A 20,398-nucleotide genomic window follows, 5' to 3' on the forward strand; every position below is an offset into this window, starting at 1 on the left:
CTTTTAACTTTCTTATCTAATGATAAAAGGCAAACATCAATAAATATTTTATTATACTGTTTGCAAATATGCAGATATCTTGTTTAAACAGATGTAATTCATGAACCTCATGAAACTCCAGCATTTTCTTCCCGTCGAGTGCTCAGCTAATATCTTCCTCTAAAGCACATATTCTACCAGAATCAAAACTTCAGCGTCAGGATCAAAAGTTTCTCTGATTCACAAATCATGATGACAATCCAAGCAGGCTATTTAAACTTTCAGGAGATTTAAATAAGAGTATATTTGTAGCAATTTTATGTTATTTACTATATTAAATTGTGTAATATATCGTCATTGCATCGTCCATCCTGCTTCTCTGGATATCGGCATCTGCCATTAAAAAAAACCTGTATGGTATCCATTCTTTCCTTTGAGGTTGCATAGTCCTGTTATACAGTAACTTTCAGCAAGTCATTTTTTTACAGTAACACATTCAGAAATAAAATTATTTTTATTTTTATACAGCAATGGTCTAAAAATCTCAGGCCAACAGCAACAGAAATGTGCACTGCTACAATCAAAGGCAAATTAATCCCCCGAGCATTAAATAAAACACTATCCACTGACCAACATTGGATCATTATTTAGTGTTGAGACTGATGAAAGCAAAGTTCTCTATTTCTAAAAGAATAAGATTACTATATAAAGACTAATTTAGCTAAGAGTGCTTTTGTAGTTTATGGCATTACCTACACATAGATGTCGTAGGGTCCAAACTGTAGATTGTGGAATTGGAGCTTGATTCTATTCCTCAGGGCCAGCTAACTCCATTTAACTAATTTCCATTTATTACCATATTTATATAACATATTTTGTACTTATTGTTTATTTAAAAATCGAAGCAAAAAACACGGTTCCAGTGATGCACGTAAAGTGAATGGACCAGTCCTTAAATAATTAAATGCACATTGAATCACAAGTATAGCCACAAGGCGTAAACTTTATACATGTTACACATGTGATGAAATCTTTATACTGATTTCATCACACTAAAATTATACAGAACAGAGACAAAAATGTTTACATCTTGTGCTATTCTATTGAAACAATGTGTATTTTAGCATTTATGGACTGGCTCCATTCACTTCCATTGTAACTGCCTTACTGTAATAATGATTTTTGCTTGTTTTCTAAATAAATGAGGGACAATATTTGCTGTGGTAATTAACATTATACCACAAATGCTGTCGATTGAACTTAACTTGTTTTGAACCCGGAATATTCCTTTAATGTATTCATAAGTTTCAGATCATTCCAGTTACTGGGATAATGCAGATCAAACATGTTAAGGAAGAGTGCTGTTGTCAATGTTCAGATAATTTTTCATAACTCTCTATCTACTATCAGTATTACAGTTCACTATCATAAGGACCTTTCAGCTAGTGCATAGTCCCATCTAGTCTTGTACATGTAAAATGTTCTTTAAGAATAAAAAGTTCTTGACAATGATTTAAAAAAAAATTAAATAAAAATTTAGATCACATCCACCTTCACTTTTTTTACAGAATGATACTCCAATAAATGGAAGCCAAACAGCGGACTACATACCTTAATGATCTTTACGACCAAATTGCTATACATTGAGTCCCACTCTATCTCTCTATATAAACACACATTCATAATATACTGTATATAGTGAGACAGAGGTTTTAAGGGATTGACAATAAAGTGGTGAACAGTATGTGGTGGCGGTGTGGATACATGTGTTATTGTGAAACACAGCATACTCAGATGGGGGTCTCTGTCCAAATCAAGCGAGCCCCGTGGAAGTGCATGTGTTTAAAGCATTCAAGTTCACTGTAGTCTGCACTGTGAGTGCAGGAAGGCCGGTTGTGGTGTTGATCAAATGATGGGGGCTGATCGGTCATTGGTGACTGTGGGCCGAAGTTTCACTGTAGCAAATGGATTCCCTCCCCTAGAGACATAAAATACAGTGTAGGGTAAGGGTTTGTTTTAGCGTTAGTTGCTTGTAATTATGCATAACTGACTATTATTACTATAGTCAATACATGTTAAAATGAGTAACAAAAACACTCAAATAAAGTGTAACCGATGTTAATTTAATGTTGTAATATTTGGATTCGTTTACTGATTCAGGGTCCCCATGGTCATGGAAAACCTGGAAATATTTAACCTGGAAAGGGAATTTTTCATTTGTGATTTCATGGACTGGAAAAGTCATGCACATTTTTACAAAAACCTATGGAATACTTTTCTATCTATGGTCAGCTCTGAAATATTTTATTAGCACATTGTACTCTTGTACTGTTTAAATACTGCCTGTATGTCTGTACAGTACATGTATTTAATGTGCTCCTTTTTTTAAAGTTACTTTTGATGGAATTAACAGTCTTAAGTAGTTTGCCTTTCTTTTTCTTGCTTAAGACACATTAGGGGAAGGATTTGAAAAAAATGCCATTGCAAATCGAATCAAATTGAATCAATTTGCAAAAATAGTTCCCCTTCTGTCACTCACTCGAAGTTGTGGCGAATGAAGTGACACAAGAAGTCTTCCTGGGATGCCAAACGTACCTCTGAACCTGAGAAAATGCCAATGTCAAGTTCCCACTCATCCGGAGCAAGCACGTCTTGATCCGTTCCGACAGCACTGCGACGGTAGCGTACATAAATCGCCAAGGCGGCGTGCGCTCTCGTCATATGTCACAACTCGCCCGCCATCTCCTCCTTTGGAGTCAGCTGCGACTCAGGTCGCTTCGCGCCACTCACATCCCTGGCAGACGCAACACGACGGCAGATGCGCTGTCACGGCAGGTTTCGCCCAGCGGAGAGTGGAGGCTCCACCCCCAGATGGTCCAGCTGATATGGGACAAATTCGGAAGACAACTCCCACTGCCTGCTCTGGTACTCCCTGACAAAAGCTCCTCTCGGGACAGACGCGCTGGCACACAGCTGGCCCCGGGGGCTGCGCAAGTACGCATTTCCCCCAGTAAGCCTTCTTGCACCGGTGCTGTGCAAGATCAGGGAGGACGAGGAACAGGTCATCCTGGTAGCCCCTTACTGGCCCACACGGGCCTGGTTCTCGGATACTATGCTCCTCGCGACAGCACCTCCTTGGAAAATTCCACCGAGGAAGGACCTTCTTTCTCAGGGACGGGGCACCCTCTGGCACCCACACCCGCACCCAGACCTCTGGAACCTCCACGTCTGGCCCCTGTAGATGGCAAGTCCCTAGGTAAGCATGACTTGATTATCAGGTTCCTGAAAGGCACCGGGAGACTGAACCCTCCCCGGCCTAGCCTGTGCCCCTCCTGGGATCTCTCTGTGGTCCTCTCGGGCCTTCAGAGACCCCCTTCGAGCCGATTGATTCAGTTGAGCTCAAGGCCTTCTCCCTGAAGATGGCCCTCCTGATCACGTTAGCCTCCATCAAGAGTGTTGGGGACCTGCATGCGTTCTCTGTCAGTGACACTTGCCTGGAGTTCGGTCCGGCACATTCTCACGTTATCCTGAGGCCGCGACCGGGCTACGTGCCCAAGATACCTACGACCCCCTTCAGGTCGTGAGCCTGCAAGCAAGCTGCCCCGGGAGGAGGCAGACCCAGCCTTCTTGACCGCACGCAGAGTTCTAGATGTTCTAAGCAGCTCTTTATCTGCTTCGGCGGATGGCGGAAAGTAAACTCCGTCTCCAAACAGAGGTTAGCTCACTGGGTCGTTGATGCTATTTCCTTAGCCTATCACACCCAGGCCGTGCCTGGCCTTCTGGGTTTGAGCACACTCTACGAGAAGTGTGGCATCCTCGTGGGCACTGGCCCATGGCACCTCCTTAGCAGACATCTGCAGAGCAGCGGGCTAGGCAACACCCAATACCTTTGCCAGATTTTACAATCTCAGGGTTGAGTCAGTCTCGTCCTGTGTTTTGTCAGGTCCGAGCTGGTAGAACTCGGTAACGCGGCACAACCGACCGGGTGTTCCGCTTGCACACAGCGCCCTTCACCAAGTTGATCCAGTGTGCCTTCTATCCCAGGTTAGCCACTTAGCGTAGTAAAATTTTAGTTGCACCATAAACTGCATCTGTGATTTTGTTTATTTTGGACTCTTGTAGCCTTTGTACCCATTACAATAAGGAAGACTAAGACTATTTTCTTACAAAACACATTTAATAAATAAATTTTAAAAACTCTCAGCCGATAAATCGATTATACTTTACACACTAAACTTTGTGCTCCATTCACTCCCACTGAAATGCATCAGAATGCAGGAGACCAGAAACACAAGCTCATGCAAAGTCATTACGTACTGGGCTGCGTACTGACCTGTGAATCCGTATGGATATCTATTGGTTTCTATGGCCAATAGAAGATCGAAACATTACACGTTGACCTCTTTGCTCAATACAAAAAAATTACATATTTCAAAGCAGTGTGTTTCATCGCTGCAGGATGAGTAGATGAGTAGATGATATATTTTTACATTTGAAATACATTTTTATTTGTGATGTACTATTTACTAAACTAGAAGCCGTCCAAAGTAACGTCATATTCTGGTCCGCTGTGATTTCGTGCTCAAAGCCTAGTGTGACCGCCACTTTAGAGTTCACCAAACTTGAACTTAAGTGCAAAACAATCTCCATCTTATTCATATAGTTCATAGTATTGACTGGTCATATATTCACTAGTTCACACAATTCCAAATGTCTTCATTTGAAATGACAGACAACATACATGATCAATTAAGCAATACTCACCCAAAGATAGGGTGCTTTGGCAACCCGTTTGACTGAGGCACCTACAGGAAAAAAAGAGAAAAGGACAAGTCACAAATCTACAGAGAAGACAACAATTTATGAACTCATGCACATGCTCATATAATGTGATTCAAAGCAGACAGCCAGGTACCACAGGAACTTTTTCAGTTCTGTGGCTGAGTAATTAAATAATATTCGGATCTGCAATTTTGGATGTCTGAGGAACAGTGGCTATGTTCGCAATGGTATAGTGGCGAATTGCTTACTGTACTATATATACAGTATATATGGTTATTTTTTTGTAAGTTGTCATAATGAGTCAAATAATGAGCCAAGAATGAGATTTTAAAAGTGTGGCTGTAATTCCTCTGGTTCATTCATTTCATGTGGGGAAAGTTGCAAGTGCGATGCATTGTGGAATACAATATTCTGTGCAGTGTGCTCTGTTTGTATACTGCAAATTTTAGCATACATAGAAGGTCATCTGATTATTCCATGCATACAGAAACCTTGTATACTACAGAAATAGTAGTAGTATTCTGTCCACAGCAGTAAAAAGACAACATACAGACCGAAGAGAGATTTTTTTGTTAGACACAAGAACTTGTGAAACTTAACTTTAATGAATTGACACAGAAGCTTCTATGATATGTATGATAACTAACCCCTAAATCACTAAGAAATAAAAAAAATAGCTCAAAACAGTGTGGAAGCTCAAACTTTCCTATAGCAGTCACACAGTTCGGACCCAAATAATATGATTTTAACAGAGACCAGCAGGGGAGGAAACAAACTCTGGTTTGTTCGGGTTCGGCAATCAAATCAAGTGTGAAAGCACCCTAAGATATAAGTGGCCCAATTCAAAAGAGCTCACCCCCAAGTCATTACGATATTCTGGGCCCAGCTGCAAAAGACACCTTAAGTTAAGAAAACCCTTAGTTATAACTTTAAGGATATTGTCATCAAAGGTTTACAACAAGCAGCACAATTTAAAGGGTATCATTCATGCAATGTGGGAAGAGTTATGCACAATGGTTAATTCTTAGGCTCAAACTTACGGTACCTAACCTTATGAATGAGCAATCGTAATATTGATGCTCACTGTAGCAAACACCACCAATGAGTGTTGGAAATCAGCACTAACCCTGTCTCTCCAGCAGAGGGAAGCTGTATACCGTGGCAAATAGTGTACACAGGACAGGGATGCCTCTTAATTCAGTTAGTGGGCATCTGGCATAATAACAGTCCATTACTGTTGTTCAGCTGTGCATATTTACTCCACACAACAGAAATAGCTTGTCTGTGACATCAACTCTGCCATAATTGTCTCAACTATCTGGTTAAATGTTGACATTTTGTGTTGATGGAAAGTGAGCTTCCCTAATTTAATTTACAATTTCACCTATAATGTAACTGACAATGTATAAGACTGCAATCAGGGTAAATGTCATCTGCTCTATCATTGTGAGTCACTCTGACCCTGAAAACATTGAGTTTTATGCACTAGTCTCTGCTTTATTATATAATTACTGTTAAAATTATCATAAATAAATTGACTAAGACTTCCCATTTTACCTTAGTGCATAAATCTCAAAATCGCAGAACAGGTCATATATTTTCAGAAGTTGCATAATAATCCATTGATATTAATAATTCCTGAACTGGATGAACACAGCATCACCACTACATTTCCTCAGCCTCTTTCATGGTTATGTGATCACAATTTGCATTCTTTTCAGATTCAAAACTGTCTTTTTGCTTTCCCTTTTCTTTTTTGAACAAACAGAAAACCAGGTAGGGAGCATTTTTCACACAATGCATTCAAAGGCGGGCATTCAAGAATCATCCTCCCCCACCCCTGACCTGCAACGATAAAACATTGTTTGCAGAAAAATACGCCCCTGCTTCTCTTGAACAAGACAATCACCCATCCTACTTGATGGCTACTAATACACAGAATTTTATGAAGAGTGTCTATGTTTACCACATGGCCTTCCAGGGCTTTTCATTGCAGAGAACCAAGCATTACTTGAGTAATTGCATGGCACGAGTTCCTTGTACACCACAGTGATGAGACGACCCTCATTGGGGAGGACAGGTGCTGAACAAAAGGGTTTCACGTCAACATATTTGGCTAGAAAACTTCTATTGTGTTCACACATCAAGGACATGATATCTTGAGGTTACCTAGAGTCACTAGTGCCATGCAATATTTGATCCCCTCTGCAGAATCCTATTCTCCTTTGACCAAGAGGTAGCCGCTTGAAGAGTTATTGCAATCTCTTGTTCTAGATAATCAAAATAGCCTTTCTGGTTATCCTTTTGTAGTAGTGGTAGCAACAAATAATAAATATTACAAAAAAATAACAATAGTGTAGTAACTTGCAAATGGTTTTTGCTAGGCTAGCAGGCTAATAAGTTAGAGGTAGGCTTAGCTAGCAGACTAACCGTTAGCTTGCAAGCAGAGAAAAAGAAAAAGTTATTTATAGTAGTAGCAGCAACACATATTAAATAATACAAAATAATGATAGTGTAGTACTTGCATAGGGTATATGCTAGGTTAGCAGGCTAATCAGTTAGCAGTAAGCTATGCTAACAGGCTAGCAATAGGATAATGGTAGCAACAACAACAACAAAAAAGTATGATTATTGTAGAAACTTGCATCGTGTATGCTAGCAGGCTAATCAGTTAGCGGTAAGCTACGATATTCTGGGCCCAGCTGCAAAAGACACCTTAAGTTAAGAAAACCTCACCGATTTCTAAACCATAATTCATTGTAAAAGAATGATTCACTGACAAATCAGACATCAGTATGGCTTGTGAGCATATTTTACTCTACAAAAAAGCAATATTTAGCCAATTGGTTTCGCTATGAATATTTACCTGACTTTTTTATGACTTTTGAGATTTTATCATTTCCATGACTGGAAAATAATAATAAAAAAATTATTTCCAGGTTTTTCATGAGCATGGGAATTTCATAATAAATAAGGTGTTTCTCAATGTGCATTCTTGTGTTCTTGTGGTGATTTATGGGCAAGAGCCCATTTGAAGTCACAAAATGATAGCGGCAATATGGTGGCAGACGAAGGACATTTATTGTTGTGTTTCCCCTCAAGAGTTTCCTGCTGTAAGCTCGCGAAAGTCTGACACACGTGAAGAGTTGTCATGCACCATAAACATTTATTGTTTTGTTGAGCATTATTTTTTAATAAAGTAATAAACACATCGAGGAAACAAGTGTTAACTGACTTCAGTCTTTTAATGTGTCACCAGTCCTGCAAAACTGGTGTGTGATAATGCCAGTAGGTATCTCACTGGCTACAAACGTATTGGGATTGGCAATAGCCCAACAGGAAGATCGCAGCACATCCCAAAGCTCACAATAGATGCATTCCACGTCCTCCTGATTTTTCATGTTTGTTCCTCTAAGTAATTCTGTAGGATTTCGATCTGGCTCCACATACAGTACTCAATACATTTCTTGTAGCCAACACAATAGCTTTGAGATTTTTTTTAGTATGCTGAGGGGGATTAGAATCTTGCATGACACCAGACAGGATAAATGATTGTGCACATTTTCTTGAACTGACCCCAGTACGATCAGTCTGTAGCCAGGAGCGGGTTTCAGGTTGAAGTCAGTGTGGAATTCCATCGGAAAGCTTGAGCCGTGGCCCGGATGTGAGTGTGACGGGAGACAGGGGCTCGCCAGAGGATTTGGTGAGCAATGAATATTTCACCGCGCCCAGACAAGAGAGGAGTATCCTCTTTCACAGACTGGCCATTCAAACCCGATAACCCACAAATATCACAAATCAGGGCTCCCTCCACACAGCCCATCCACTTTATGCTTGCGCTAGATAGCCAGGTGATTCTTTTAGCAGAATTAGAGTTCATTATCTTCAAGGGAGAGCTTGAAATGAGATCATATATCCCATCTGACTAGCCCAACCACTAAAATTAACATAGGTATAATACAATAGATGTGGACCGTGACATCAAGTAGTTCTGGTGCTGCGTTGCCTGACGAGAGGCTTAACATAACGCACTGCTCTGTGTCAGAAATCGCTGTTGGTGAACAGAGCACAGGCTCCTCTGGGAATAAACAAAATCCCGTCATTTACATGCAATGATAGGCATTTGTCACTGCCACTGTGTTGCTTATGTTTTTGCATGCATGTAAATAAAAGACTTGCTGCACCAGAGGAGGAAGGTTTCTGTATATAATGATAGCTTGAGCCCTTCAATTTTATGATGTTATAAACACATAGAAACAAACATACATGCAATCTATAATGTAATCAGCAGGCTACGTTAACATTTGACCAACAATGACTAAGTCAACAATGACTAAGTCTTATAAGCCAGAACAGAGTGCATACTTTCTAGCCACCGAGCTAAAATAAACAGTGAAAGGTGGTGGAAGATTAAGGTGGGTTTGAAAGGTTGGCTTTTCTTTGTTCACTTTTAGGCTGACACTTGTCTGTCGGAGCAGTTTGTATTTAGCATTGCTCCACCGGCAATCCTCTTTAAAGTGATCCTGATCCCCTGATCCACTCAAGACACATGGACTGTAACTGTATACATCAAGGTACGGTGCTAGACACACACACACACACACAAACACACATGTTTTGCTATACTTGTGAGGACATCTCATAGACTTTCATTCATTTTATAGCAGGTTAAAGATATATTCTATACCCTATCCCTAAACCTAACCCTCATAGAAACCTGTGCATTTTATTAGATTTAAATATAAACATAATGTAGGTGATTAATGAGCCTTTTTACTAGTAAGGACCAGCTAAAATGTCCTCACAAATGGATTTTCTAGCACTTTTACTATACTTGTGAGGACATTTTAAAAAATGTGGCACTCACATGTATAGCAAAACCTGTACACATGTTTTATGGGGACATTCCATAGACATAATGGTTTTTATACTGTACAAACTTTATATTCTATCCACTAACCCTAATCCTACCCCTAAACCTAATCCTCACAGAAAACTTGCATTTTTACATAAAACAAAAAACAAAAACATAATTTAGTATGATTTATAAGCTGTTTTCCTCATGGGGACCGACAAATTGTCCCTACAGCGTCAAAAATTTCGGGTTTTCTATACACCTTTAGCATTTTAAAGTTTATCTAGATTTTTCTATTTTCGGTTCAAGAATAACTAGATTCTAGTATTTCCTTGAGCGTTTAGCTGTCTGACTGATGCTTTGATATTAACCACCCATTCAGTTTGATATGAACTATAGGTTGCATGCCTACTGATTTTTAATAGTCGACTAGTCGAGCCCATTAGTTGAGTCATTTTCGAGTCATGACAAAATTCCACTCCCCTACCCATTGACTATTAAAGCATTTGTAACAAAGTTAAAATGGGAAAGGAGGAGGCGGGAACTGGCTGAACAGTCAAAATAATATTTTTATTTAAACAAACAAAAAGACAACATAAAAAAAAACATAAATGCATACACAGCAGCTGCGTGTGGCTCTCTCTCTCAAACTGCCGCATCCCACTGCACTTATCCCTCTCCTCGGCTTTTTTGGGGGCCCCACCCTCCTCTGCGTTCCAGCATACAATCAAAATATAAACGTTCACTACAATGTAATGGGATTTAGCTAGTTATATGGAATAAAAAACAGCAACAGAACTGCATGTCATCAGGCATTAGACAACTAGGCTGTGCCTGGGGTGATATAGGTTTCCATTGAAACACGTGTATGTAGTTTGACACCTGAGGGGAAAATTATGAGTGGATTGAAAAAACATCAACCATTAAAGTATCTCCTTGTAAGCACCTTTTTATTAGAAATGTGCTACAATTGGGGGCCTGGGTAGCTCAGCGAGTATTGATGCTGACTACCACCCCTGGAGTTGCGAGTTTGAATCCAGGGCGTGCTGAGTGACTCCAGTCAGGCTTCCTAAGCAAACAAATTGGCCCAGTTGCTAGGGAAGGTAGAGTCACAAGGGGTAACCTCCTTGTGGTCGCGATTATGGGTTTTCGCTCTCAATGTGGTCTGTGTTAAGTTGTCCATGGACTGCGGAGTATAGCATGAGCCTCCACATGCTGTGAGTCTCTGTGGAGTTATGCACAGCGAGCCAAGTGATAAGATGCGTGGATTGACTGTCTCAGAAGTGGAGGCAACCGGAGACATGTGATGCCATGCGAGAAGCAGACGTGTGAGCGGCGAGCTCTGTGCACTTTGCCAGTTGTTTTTTATTATTTTCATTATCGTATAATCCGGTGATATTCGATACACCCAGTTACATACTTGCTCTTTGAGGTAAACATGGCAAAGATGTAAAAATCCTCAGACTCTGGAGACATTAAAAGACACTTACGTGTTCAAGCTGAGGCCTCTGGCGGCCCTGCGGTCCGGGGACTCGATTTGGAAAGCGTGGCGGGAGAAGAAATTCAGCATCAACTGTCCAACATCTCGGTAATGCTGACGAAGGTTGTTGCTGACTTTGAGGATCTCGCTGTAATACGTCGATTGATTACAGCGATGGAAACAAGGTAACAAGAGTGGAAGATGTTGAGAAACGGATCGATTGTCTGGAGTCATCGGAAAGGGAATTATCCGCTAATCCGTCTGCGTCCAAAACAGACTTGGAGCACATTTTGGAAAAACTGGAATATTTTGAAAATATGAGCCGAAGGAATAACATATGGACTGCTGGAATTCCTGAGCATGAAGAAGGCAGAAATATGGTGAAAATCCTTGACGAGCTCTTCCCGAGTCTGCTCGATTTAATAGCTTTGATAGAATTGTGCGAGCTCACAGAGTCCCGGCTCGCAGATCTGCTGAGGGAGACAGGCCGCGATCAATTCTGGCAAGCTGGGCACCATTTTTGTTTCTTTTTGTGTTGGCTTCACCTAGCGGCTGGAGTTTGTTTTGTGGAATTACACTTCCTTCAAGAAACATATACATTGACGGCAGATCGTTTTTACACTGAAGTTCCTGGCCAGATTGAGAAAGGACACTATGGATGATTGCAAAATATGAACATGCTCACACAAACGATGTCTTTTATAAAGTTGATGGGCTGAGTAAGTCATGGTGTATTTTTCTTTCTTTTTTTTTTTGCGGCCTCAGAGTGAGTTTGGATCTTGATCATCCGAGGAACCGGGATGCCTGTTTTGTTTCTAAATCAATGTTTATATGGAGACCAACTGGTCCTCTGTATCCTCTCTGGGCGTGGATTGGGAGGCACTTGAGGCTGTTCTTAGGGGTCGGATCATAAGGTATGCCTCACACAATCAGAGTTATATTAAAAAATATCCTGGCTCTCCCAAGCTTTATAATTGGAATACCATTCTTTCTGATTATAAAGCTTGGAAGAGCTAGCATATTTTTTAATATAGCTCCGATTGAGTTTGGGTGAAAGAATAAAGTCATATACAACTAGGATGGCTTGAGGGTTAGTAAATTATGGGATAATTTTCACTTTTGGGTGAACTAACCCTTTAAAGCATTTTTGTAATTGTCACTGAATTGCATTCTTAAAGGAGCAAATAGGTCCGATGTCCAAACACACAAAATTGTGTAGATAATGTTGAAAATCACTAACTAGCACTAGCGGATGCCTTTTTAAATGATTATACATAGCAATAGTATTTCTGTTATATTTGAAGACCACTTTACATATATTGGAGGTTACTGTAGCATCTGTGTCATCTTTATCTAAGTACATTTGTGCCACTCATCTGTGTCATTTGCGTTCACACCCACTGGCAAGTTTCTAAAATGTAAGGTGGCAGGGGAAGAGTATTATATTCATGAGTAAAGCGATAACTGATTGAACAATTCAGTAATATTCATCAGGAAAGTGCTACCTGATTTGTCAAAGAAGCTATAACCCAACTCCTAAACCTAAACCTAACAAATCAGGTAGAGCTTTTCTCGTTAATATGAATGAGTCTTCCCTTGCCATATTACCTTTTGGAAATTCACCACCTGCTGTATTTCCTACAGACACATTTTATAGATCATGTGGAAAGCGACATGATGACTACATTAGTTATAGTCTACTGGTCTATACAACCCCAAATGTGAACTAGGTCATGTTGTGTATACTGCATTTTAGGCCTAGATCTATTTATTTTGTCCATCACAATGTCTGCACATTGATAAAAAGAATATCTGGCAACTATATTCAGATAATTGACAGTTTTAAGACATAGAGCTGTCAAGATAATCTGATTTATCAAAGGAAAAAAGATAAAGACGACCCATAATCTGAACAGATTCTATGAACCCAGCATGAACGATACAATAAAAACAGGGTTCAACTTGTGGGTGAAGGAGAGGAAGATTAAGATACTGACCGAGTTTTCATATGAGGAGGGGGTGTACATATGTGACAGGCTCTTGGTGGAGTTTCTTCTGATGGGGGAGTCGCTGTAGTCTGCAGGAGGCAGAACCATCATGTTGTCCTCTTTGTCTTGCTGCATGAGGTTGGCCACACTCTTACTGCGCATCGGAGGGTTTCCAGCGATACTACAACACAAAATCATGCCACATTACCCTCATACTGCAAAAACTGAATCCATCCATTGAGCAGAAGAAGTATTTTAAAATGTTTTATAACAATTTACAATCACAAATAACGGGTTCCAGAATAGTCCAAAGTTTTGCATTACGGCCGGAGTCAAGCGAAATCCTCAGAACAACTGCATACAACTCAAAATACTGAAAACATTTTTTTTGGTTATTCAGTTTGGTGGGTAATTAGAAATTCCAAACAATTTGTGTGCCTGAAGGACATTGTGTGAAGGTGTGCTACTTAAAGAGTCTTTAGAAATGAAAATTAGCAACTTATTCCTTTTACGAATGGCCCTTCCACAGGCCATAAACGAAAGAAGGCATGCGATAGTAACTTCAAGGAAGTCATTGTGCTGTGTATGATCATGTGATTCTGGGTGGCATGTTTTATACCTAACATATTTACATAATATTTCATGTTTGTTTTTACCAAGTGCGACATGAAGAGACAGTACACAAGTTGAATTTAAAGACACAAAAGAGTCTACATTTGTTTTTAGGGCTGGGTATTGATCCAGATTTCCCAATTTTATTACGATTCACAAGGTCTCGTTTCGATTAGATTCCAATTAATTTGGATATACAGTATTTCAGTTGTAATTTCCATTTTGCTTACAGATGAAAAAAATTTTCTCTCAGCCAATGCTGTTAATTATACAAACAAATTCCAATTTTACAAAAAATGTTATCATTAGTTTTTCATAATTTTGTTTTAAATTTGAGTTTTTTTTTTAAAAATGTACAAATACCATGTATTCCATCCATACATCTCTTGAAATTGCATATATTATATATTGGTTGAATTATCCAAGGTTATTCTTTTTATTATTATTTTAGGAATCCAAACAGAATTATAAAATATTATAGTCAACGTAGTATCCACACAATCCATACTAAATATACAGTATCATACTATATATTCACCACTGAAGTTCTGTTTATTTATGATGAAGGGGGAGGTTTGTTTCGTTCGACATGGGAAAGCATTAAACTCTTGTGTACTTCAAACACTTATTGTGCATATTTTTGGACAAATGACATCACACACAGCATGAAGAGTACAGCATGTGAGATTAGTAGTCTTGAACAACATGGATTGGTCAGTCTAGGTTTTAGACTATTTAGGACCTATTTCCATGTTTCACTCTCAGCATGCTAGCACTGTGTCACTGTTGTGTGCCAAAGCCAGTTTAAAAAAAATTAAAGCTCTCAAGCACTCTTATCTGAACTGTGCTGAAGAGGCATTATATATATATTTATTTATTTATTTATTTATTAGGGCTCTCAATCGATTAAAAGTTTTAATCGAATGAATTACATGGTGTCCCGATTAATTAATCGCGATTAAGCGCATATACAAATATTTGCTGAGAAAGCCCTTCATATAACTATAATTCAATATATAATGATTATACATATTTACATCAATATATAATTATACATAGTTATCTTTAAATCTTTAATATATATATCAGATAATTAAAATGCATTACATTCTTGTAGCAGAAGAGGTAATCATTGATAAGACGATACAAAAAGCGGCTTTAGAATACAATGTATTGTTTATTACCATATTATTGATCATAAGTCAATCATTGACACACAGTTCACAACAATCCATTTCACAAGTGAATTTGTCAGTCAGTTGGAGATTTATTATGAGGGCTTGTTTAAGGACCCGTTAATGTACACCTGCGTCAGATTTGTTTTTATTAATGCTTACAAAACCTTTATATCTATAGCCAAGAGGTATATTAAAACAAACAACAACAAAAAGTAAAATAAATAAATAAACCGTTTCAATAAAAATATCAAATTATTTACATATTTTCTTGTTACTCAAATTGGAAATTGTTCTTTGGTATTGCTGGACCTCTGAATTAAAAATGAAAACTAATGGTTTATAACCACCATACTTATATTTATGAATACTAAACTTTGCCAACAAAAGCAGAACATTAATCATATAATATTCCTTATGAAGAGACATGTCATAGCTAAAAAAAACAAATAAAACTTTTTCCAAAACAAAGTTGAAAGCTGGGAATAATATGATCTCTAACAATATTGCAGAAATCAGATCAAAAACAAGTCGAGTAGGGACAACTCCAAAATAAATGAAAAAATGTTTCTTCCTGCAGACCACTAAATGTACAGTATATATCGACATCACAATTCAATCTCTCTACAAGAAAATAATTAGTGAGGTAGTACTTATAAATAAGTTTGAAGGAAATTTCTTTGATTTTATTTGTGATTAAATATTTATGGGGTAATTTCCAAATTTAACACCATCTCAATCCAGCCACACCCTGTGTCAGACATGCTTGTGTTGTGTCTCGGGTGCGTTGCGTCATAAACATAAAATGTTTAGGTCACTGTGTCAAGTTAAATATATATTTTAATACTCAAAGTTTAATACTCAAACTTTAAACACATCTTGAGATCCTTTAGATCGCATTTGCGCTCCTTCAAGTGTTTAGAACGCAAGAATGTAACGCATGTTTGTGATGTTCTGCTACTGAAGTGTTTTCTTCACTGTATAAACTGCCCTTTGCTCATACAGCTGAAATTTCACTTACTGCCCTCTGGAGTAAACAGGTGGTACTACAAGCTTGCATTTCTCAGGAATCTTCCTTATTGGAAGAAAAACTAATTTTTGTAAAATTAATCGCACTGAATTAACGCGTTAAATCGACAGCCCAAATATATATATATACATACACACACATACTGTATACACTCACCGATCACATTATTAGGTACACCTGTACACCTACTTACATGCAATTATCTAAAGAGTCAATCATGTGCCAGCAGTGCAATACAAAAATCATGCAGATAAGGGTCAGGAGCTTCTGTTATTGTTCACATCAATCATCAGAATGGGGAAAAAATATCTCATTGATCTCAGTGATTTAGACCGTGGCATGATTTTTGGTGTCAGACGGGCTGGTTTGAGTATTTTTGTAACTGTGATTTTCACACACAACAGTCTCTATAGTTTACTCAGAATGGTGACAAAAACAAAAAACATCCAGTGAGCATCAGTTGTGCAGATGGAAAGGTCTTGTTGATGAGAGGTCAAAGGAGAATGGCCAGACTGGTTTGAGCTGACAGAAAGGCTACGGTAACTCAGATAACCACTCTGTACAATTGTAGCCTCAGCTTTCTGTTCTTGGCTGACAGAAGTGGAACCCAACGTGGTCTTCTGCTGTTGTAGCCCATCGAGGTTCAATGTGTTATGCATGCTGAGATGCTGTGCCCGTCTGGCACCAACAATCATGCAACGGTCAGAATCACTGAGATAAAAAAATGTCCCCATTCTGATGGTTGATGTGAACATTTACTGAAGCTCCTGACCCGAATCTGATGATTTTATGCACTACACTGCTGCCACACGATTGGCTGATTAGATAATCGCATTAATAAGTAGGTGTACAGGAGTCTCTAAGAAAGTGTCATTAAGCATATATACATATGAATATATATTATATAAAATGCAATTCAATTTTAATATACATATATACACATATACAATATATATATAATGTATATATATATGTGTATATATATATGTGTATATATGTGTATATATATGTGTGTATGTATATATATATATATATATATATATATATATATATATGTGTGTGTGTGTATATATATATATATATATATATATATATAAATAAATATAAATAATCACACATACACACACTGGAATAAGGTATAGATTTTGCTCTTATGGAATGAAATTGGTACTTTTATTTACCAAAGTGACATTCAACCGATCACAATGTATAGTCAGGACATTAATAACATGAAAAATTACTATAACAATTAGATTTTTTTTTTTTTCAGAAAAAAAAAATACTTGGGGTCGGCTAACTCCTCTCTATCCCTTTTCGGTTTTCTCTCTCTCTCTTTTGTATTCCCGCCCCCTCTTCCCTTTCTCCACTCTTTCTCCCTGTTCCCCCTCCCAGGCACACACAGGCCAGATCCGGAGACCGGTGTGACCCGTCGATGCTCCCTCCCTAGAAATGTGGCAGGGGGAGTAGGTCACAGTCCGGAGAAATCCAGACTGGAGTTCAGCAATGGGCGTATGTGGTGAGCAGAGCGGAGCCGAGCAGCGTCTGGGCAGAGTGAGGCTGGGAAGATAAGTGGCGAATGACTTTCACCCGCTTGCCACTCTGGTCTCGCGTTCCAGCGATGGGCCGCGGGAGTACTTAAGGAGAGAAGAAAGCAGCAGACGGGAGAGAGAGATGCACTCGCTGGCCCCAGATACGCCATCGAGTGGTCCTCGGCCCGCTGTCCTGCTGCTGTCCGCAACGCCGGGTGATGGCACTGGACCCCTTAGCTGTTCCTTCTGGTTGCCTGTTGACACAGGGCTCCAGTGCCACCGGATCGAACACTCCCTCGGTGTCGCGACCCTCAGTCAGCGGTGAGGACTCCTTGGATGAGCGCATCCTTCCTTCCTGGGTTTCGGCACTGGAGTAACCATTCGTGGAAAGGAGGATGCTGTGGCTGGCTTGACAAAACACGTAGACATTTATTGTTACAATTTTCAGTCGCACACAATAAGGCCGCTTTTCAGCAGTACAAAAAAGGTTTGCTTTTCAGCTCAACACACAAACAGCTTCACGCATCTCTCTCTCCCATCTGCCGCTTTCTCCTCTCCTCAAGTACTCCCGCCACCCCTCGCTGGAACGCGAGACTGGTGTGGCACGCAGGTGAAAGTCATACGCAATTATCTTCCCGGCCTTGCTCTGCCCAGACTCTGCTCGGCTCCGCCCTGCTCACCACAACATCAGTGTAGATATTAGCCATTAAAAAACCCATATCAGTCGGCTACTAGTTAAAACACATTAATCAATCTTTTAATCAAATAGATGATGCTTATTTATAAGCAGTGTTACACATAAAAATAAAATCTAATTTGGGTGTATGCAGTATTTGACAATTAGAAGATAAAGGTTGTAATTGTTCTAAAATAAGGCTTGACTGTTGTGAAGCTTGTGCTTCCTTCTCTTCAGAGGTGCAGCGATCAGTATCAGAGCTAATCAGGACAACAAAGAGCTGTGTTAGTGTGTGTATGTGTGTGTGCATGGTGTCTGATTACCTGTTATTTACTGCTGGCTCTGTGTATGCATGACAGTAAGATGATGGAAACCAGCCCCGCCTGTGAAAATACACAGAGAGAGACAGCAAGTTTAAGTCAATTACACAGGGAAAATATGCTTTTATCAGGACACAAGCCTTGGAGAAATGTCTGCTGAATGTTTGCTGAGCTGAGGCTAAAATTGTGGGGTACTTGGATCGTTGCGAGATGACTGTTGACATTATATCAAATTCAAACAGGACAAATTGTAATTACTTAAAACACAATGACTGTATTTGTCTTGGTGTGACCTTACGTGATCCAAGGGAATGTGAATAATCATGGGAAATTCAGTTACTAGAATTGTTGTTGAGTTTCATATAGACTCATTTAATGGCAGCACTTCTCTTTGTTCAATGTTAACACTGCATGTGCACTTAAGAATAAAGGTTCCTATTAGAAACTATGTCATGAGTCCGAGATGAATCAAAACATTACATAATTTTTTATGAATAAAAACCAAGTCTTAATTTACTCTCAAGTCAAATCATTCAACTCCATATGTGGCTCTCAAATCTCAAATGGGTCTATGGCATAGGTTTGACATCCTGTTTGGTTTTGAGACATGAGAGAACCAATAACATGTGATGTTACTGACATCCAACTTGTCCTATAGATGCTGTATTTGATCTGAAAGCTGCAAATTGTATGAATCATCTGAGAGTGAATGAGGAGTTAAATTAGCCTGTTCCTCACACAAATCTATTATTTTGGGGTCACATAGACTATTTTTTATGGTGCTTATTTCTTTCAGTTTAAGGAGCCTGACACTCTGTGGTCACTACAAACTGTCACAGTACAGAAAAAATGCAATTAAGTAAAAAAAAAACACACAAAAAAACAATTTGTGTTCCACTTAAATAACAGAACAATGGTTTGTAAATTATGTCAGACCTTTATTTAATTGAGTAAGCTATTCCTTAACAATTTGTAATGAATGAATAAATCCATCCCAGGAAAAATTGAGAATGACATAATCGAATCAGAAAGTAGGCCCACACTTAAATTAATAGTTCACCCAAAATTGAAAAGTCTCAATATTCTCTTACCTTAATGCCATCCCAGAAGTGTAATACTGTCTTTCTTCAGCAGAACACAAATGAAGATATTTAGAAGGTAGAGCTCTGTCAGGTCTTTATAATGGAAATTCACAGGTGCCAGCATTTTGACGGTCCAAAAGTAATATTTAGGCAGCATAAAAGTAATCCTTCTGACTTCAGTCGATCAATGAATGTCTTCTGAAGCAAATCGATATGTTTGTGTAAAAATAGGTTGCTAATAAAAATGTTATCTTTTAAAAAGCGCTTCCTGCCAGCAGCTGACACATCACATAGCTGTCGCGTGATGCAAGCGATTCAGCGAGTTCACACGAGAATTTTTCTTACAAAAACATATCGATTTGCTTCAGAAGACATTCATTAATTGAATGTCGCATTGGAGTCGCATTGATTACTTTTATGCTTCCTAAATGTGACTTTTGGACCATCAAAGTGCTGGCACCCATGTACTTGCATTATAAGACCTTACAGAGCTCTACCTTCCTCTAAAATGTTTAATTTGTGTTCTGCTGGGAAGTGAATAATGAGAGAATTTTCATTTTTGGGTGAACTAATCCTTTAATATGTGGCCACAGATCTGAGCAGATTTTCATAGAATTTAAATGTTTGTCACCATCTATATACACTGGCGCTTTAAAGAACCTCAAAACTAATACTCTGATATGAAGAACCTGCAATAGCCTGTGTAGATTATTTTTTAAAAAAATGGTTCTTGATATGAAAGGTGCTTCAAAGAACCATTATTGTACACTCTTGGAAAAAAATTTCTTGACTAAAAAAATAAAATAACTCAAGTGAACCCTTCGTTCCAGTACATTAACAGGAAATGTTAATATTTGTTCATCTGTGCTTGTGTGTGCTTAACTATTTTC

At 38.9% G+C, this 20,398-nt stretch overlaps 1 protein-coding gene across 1 annotated transcript in view; it reads right to left on the reverse strand.

Annotated features, from left to right (window-relative positions):
• Nucleotides 1-208: 208 nt before the first annotated feature.
• baiap2l1b (BAR/IMD domain containing adaptor protein 2 like 1b) overlaps nucleotides 209-20,398 on the reverse strand; it is a 110,845-nt gene continuing 90,655 nt past the window's right edge. Inside the window, exons 11-14 of the mRNA XM_052140029.1 lie at nucleotides 18,430-18,489; nucleotides 13,094-13,265; nucleotides 4,744-4,784; nucleotides 209-1,957 (exon numbers count right to left, since the gene is read on the reverse strand). Of these exons, the coding sequence (XP_051995989.1) occupies nucleotides 1,885-1,957; nucleotides 4,744-4,784; nucleotides 13,094-13,265; nucleotides 18,430-18,489 (346 nt within the window). The 3' untranslated portion in view covers nucleotides 209-1,884. The remainder of the gene's footprint in view (nucleotides 1,958-4,743; nucleotides 4,785-13,093; nucleotides 13,266-18,429; nucleotides 18,490-20,398) is intronic.

Source organism: Xyrauchen texanus, chromosome 12, assembly GCF_025860055.1.
Source record: "Xyrauchen texanus isolate HMW12.3.18 chromosome 12, RBS_HiC_50CHRs, whole genome shotgun sequence".
Classification (NCBI taxonomy): domain Eukaryota; kingdom Metazoa; phylum Chordata; class Actinopteri; order Cypriniformes; family Catostomidae; genus Xyrauchen; species Xyrauchen texanus.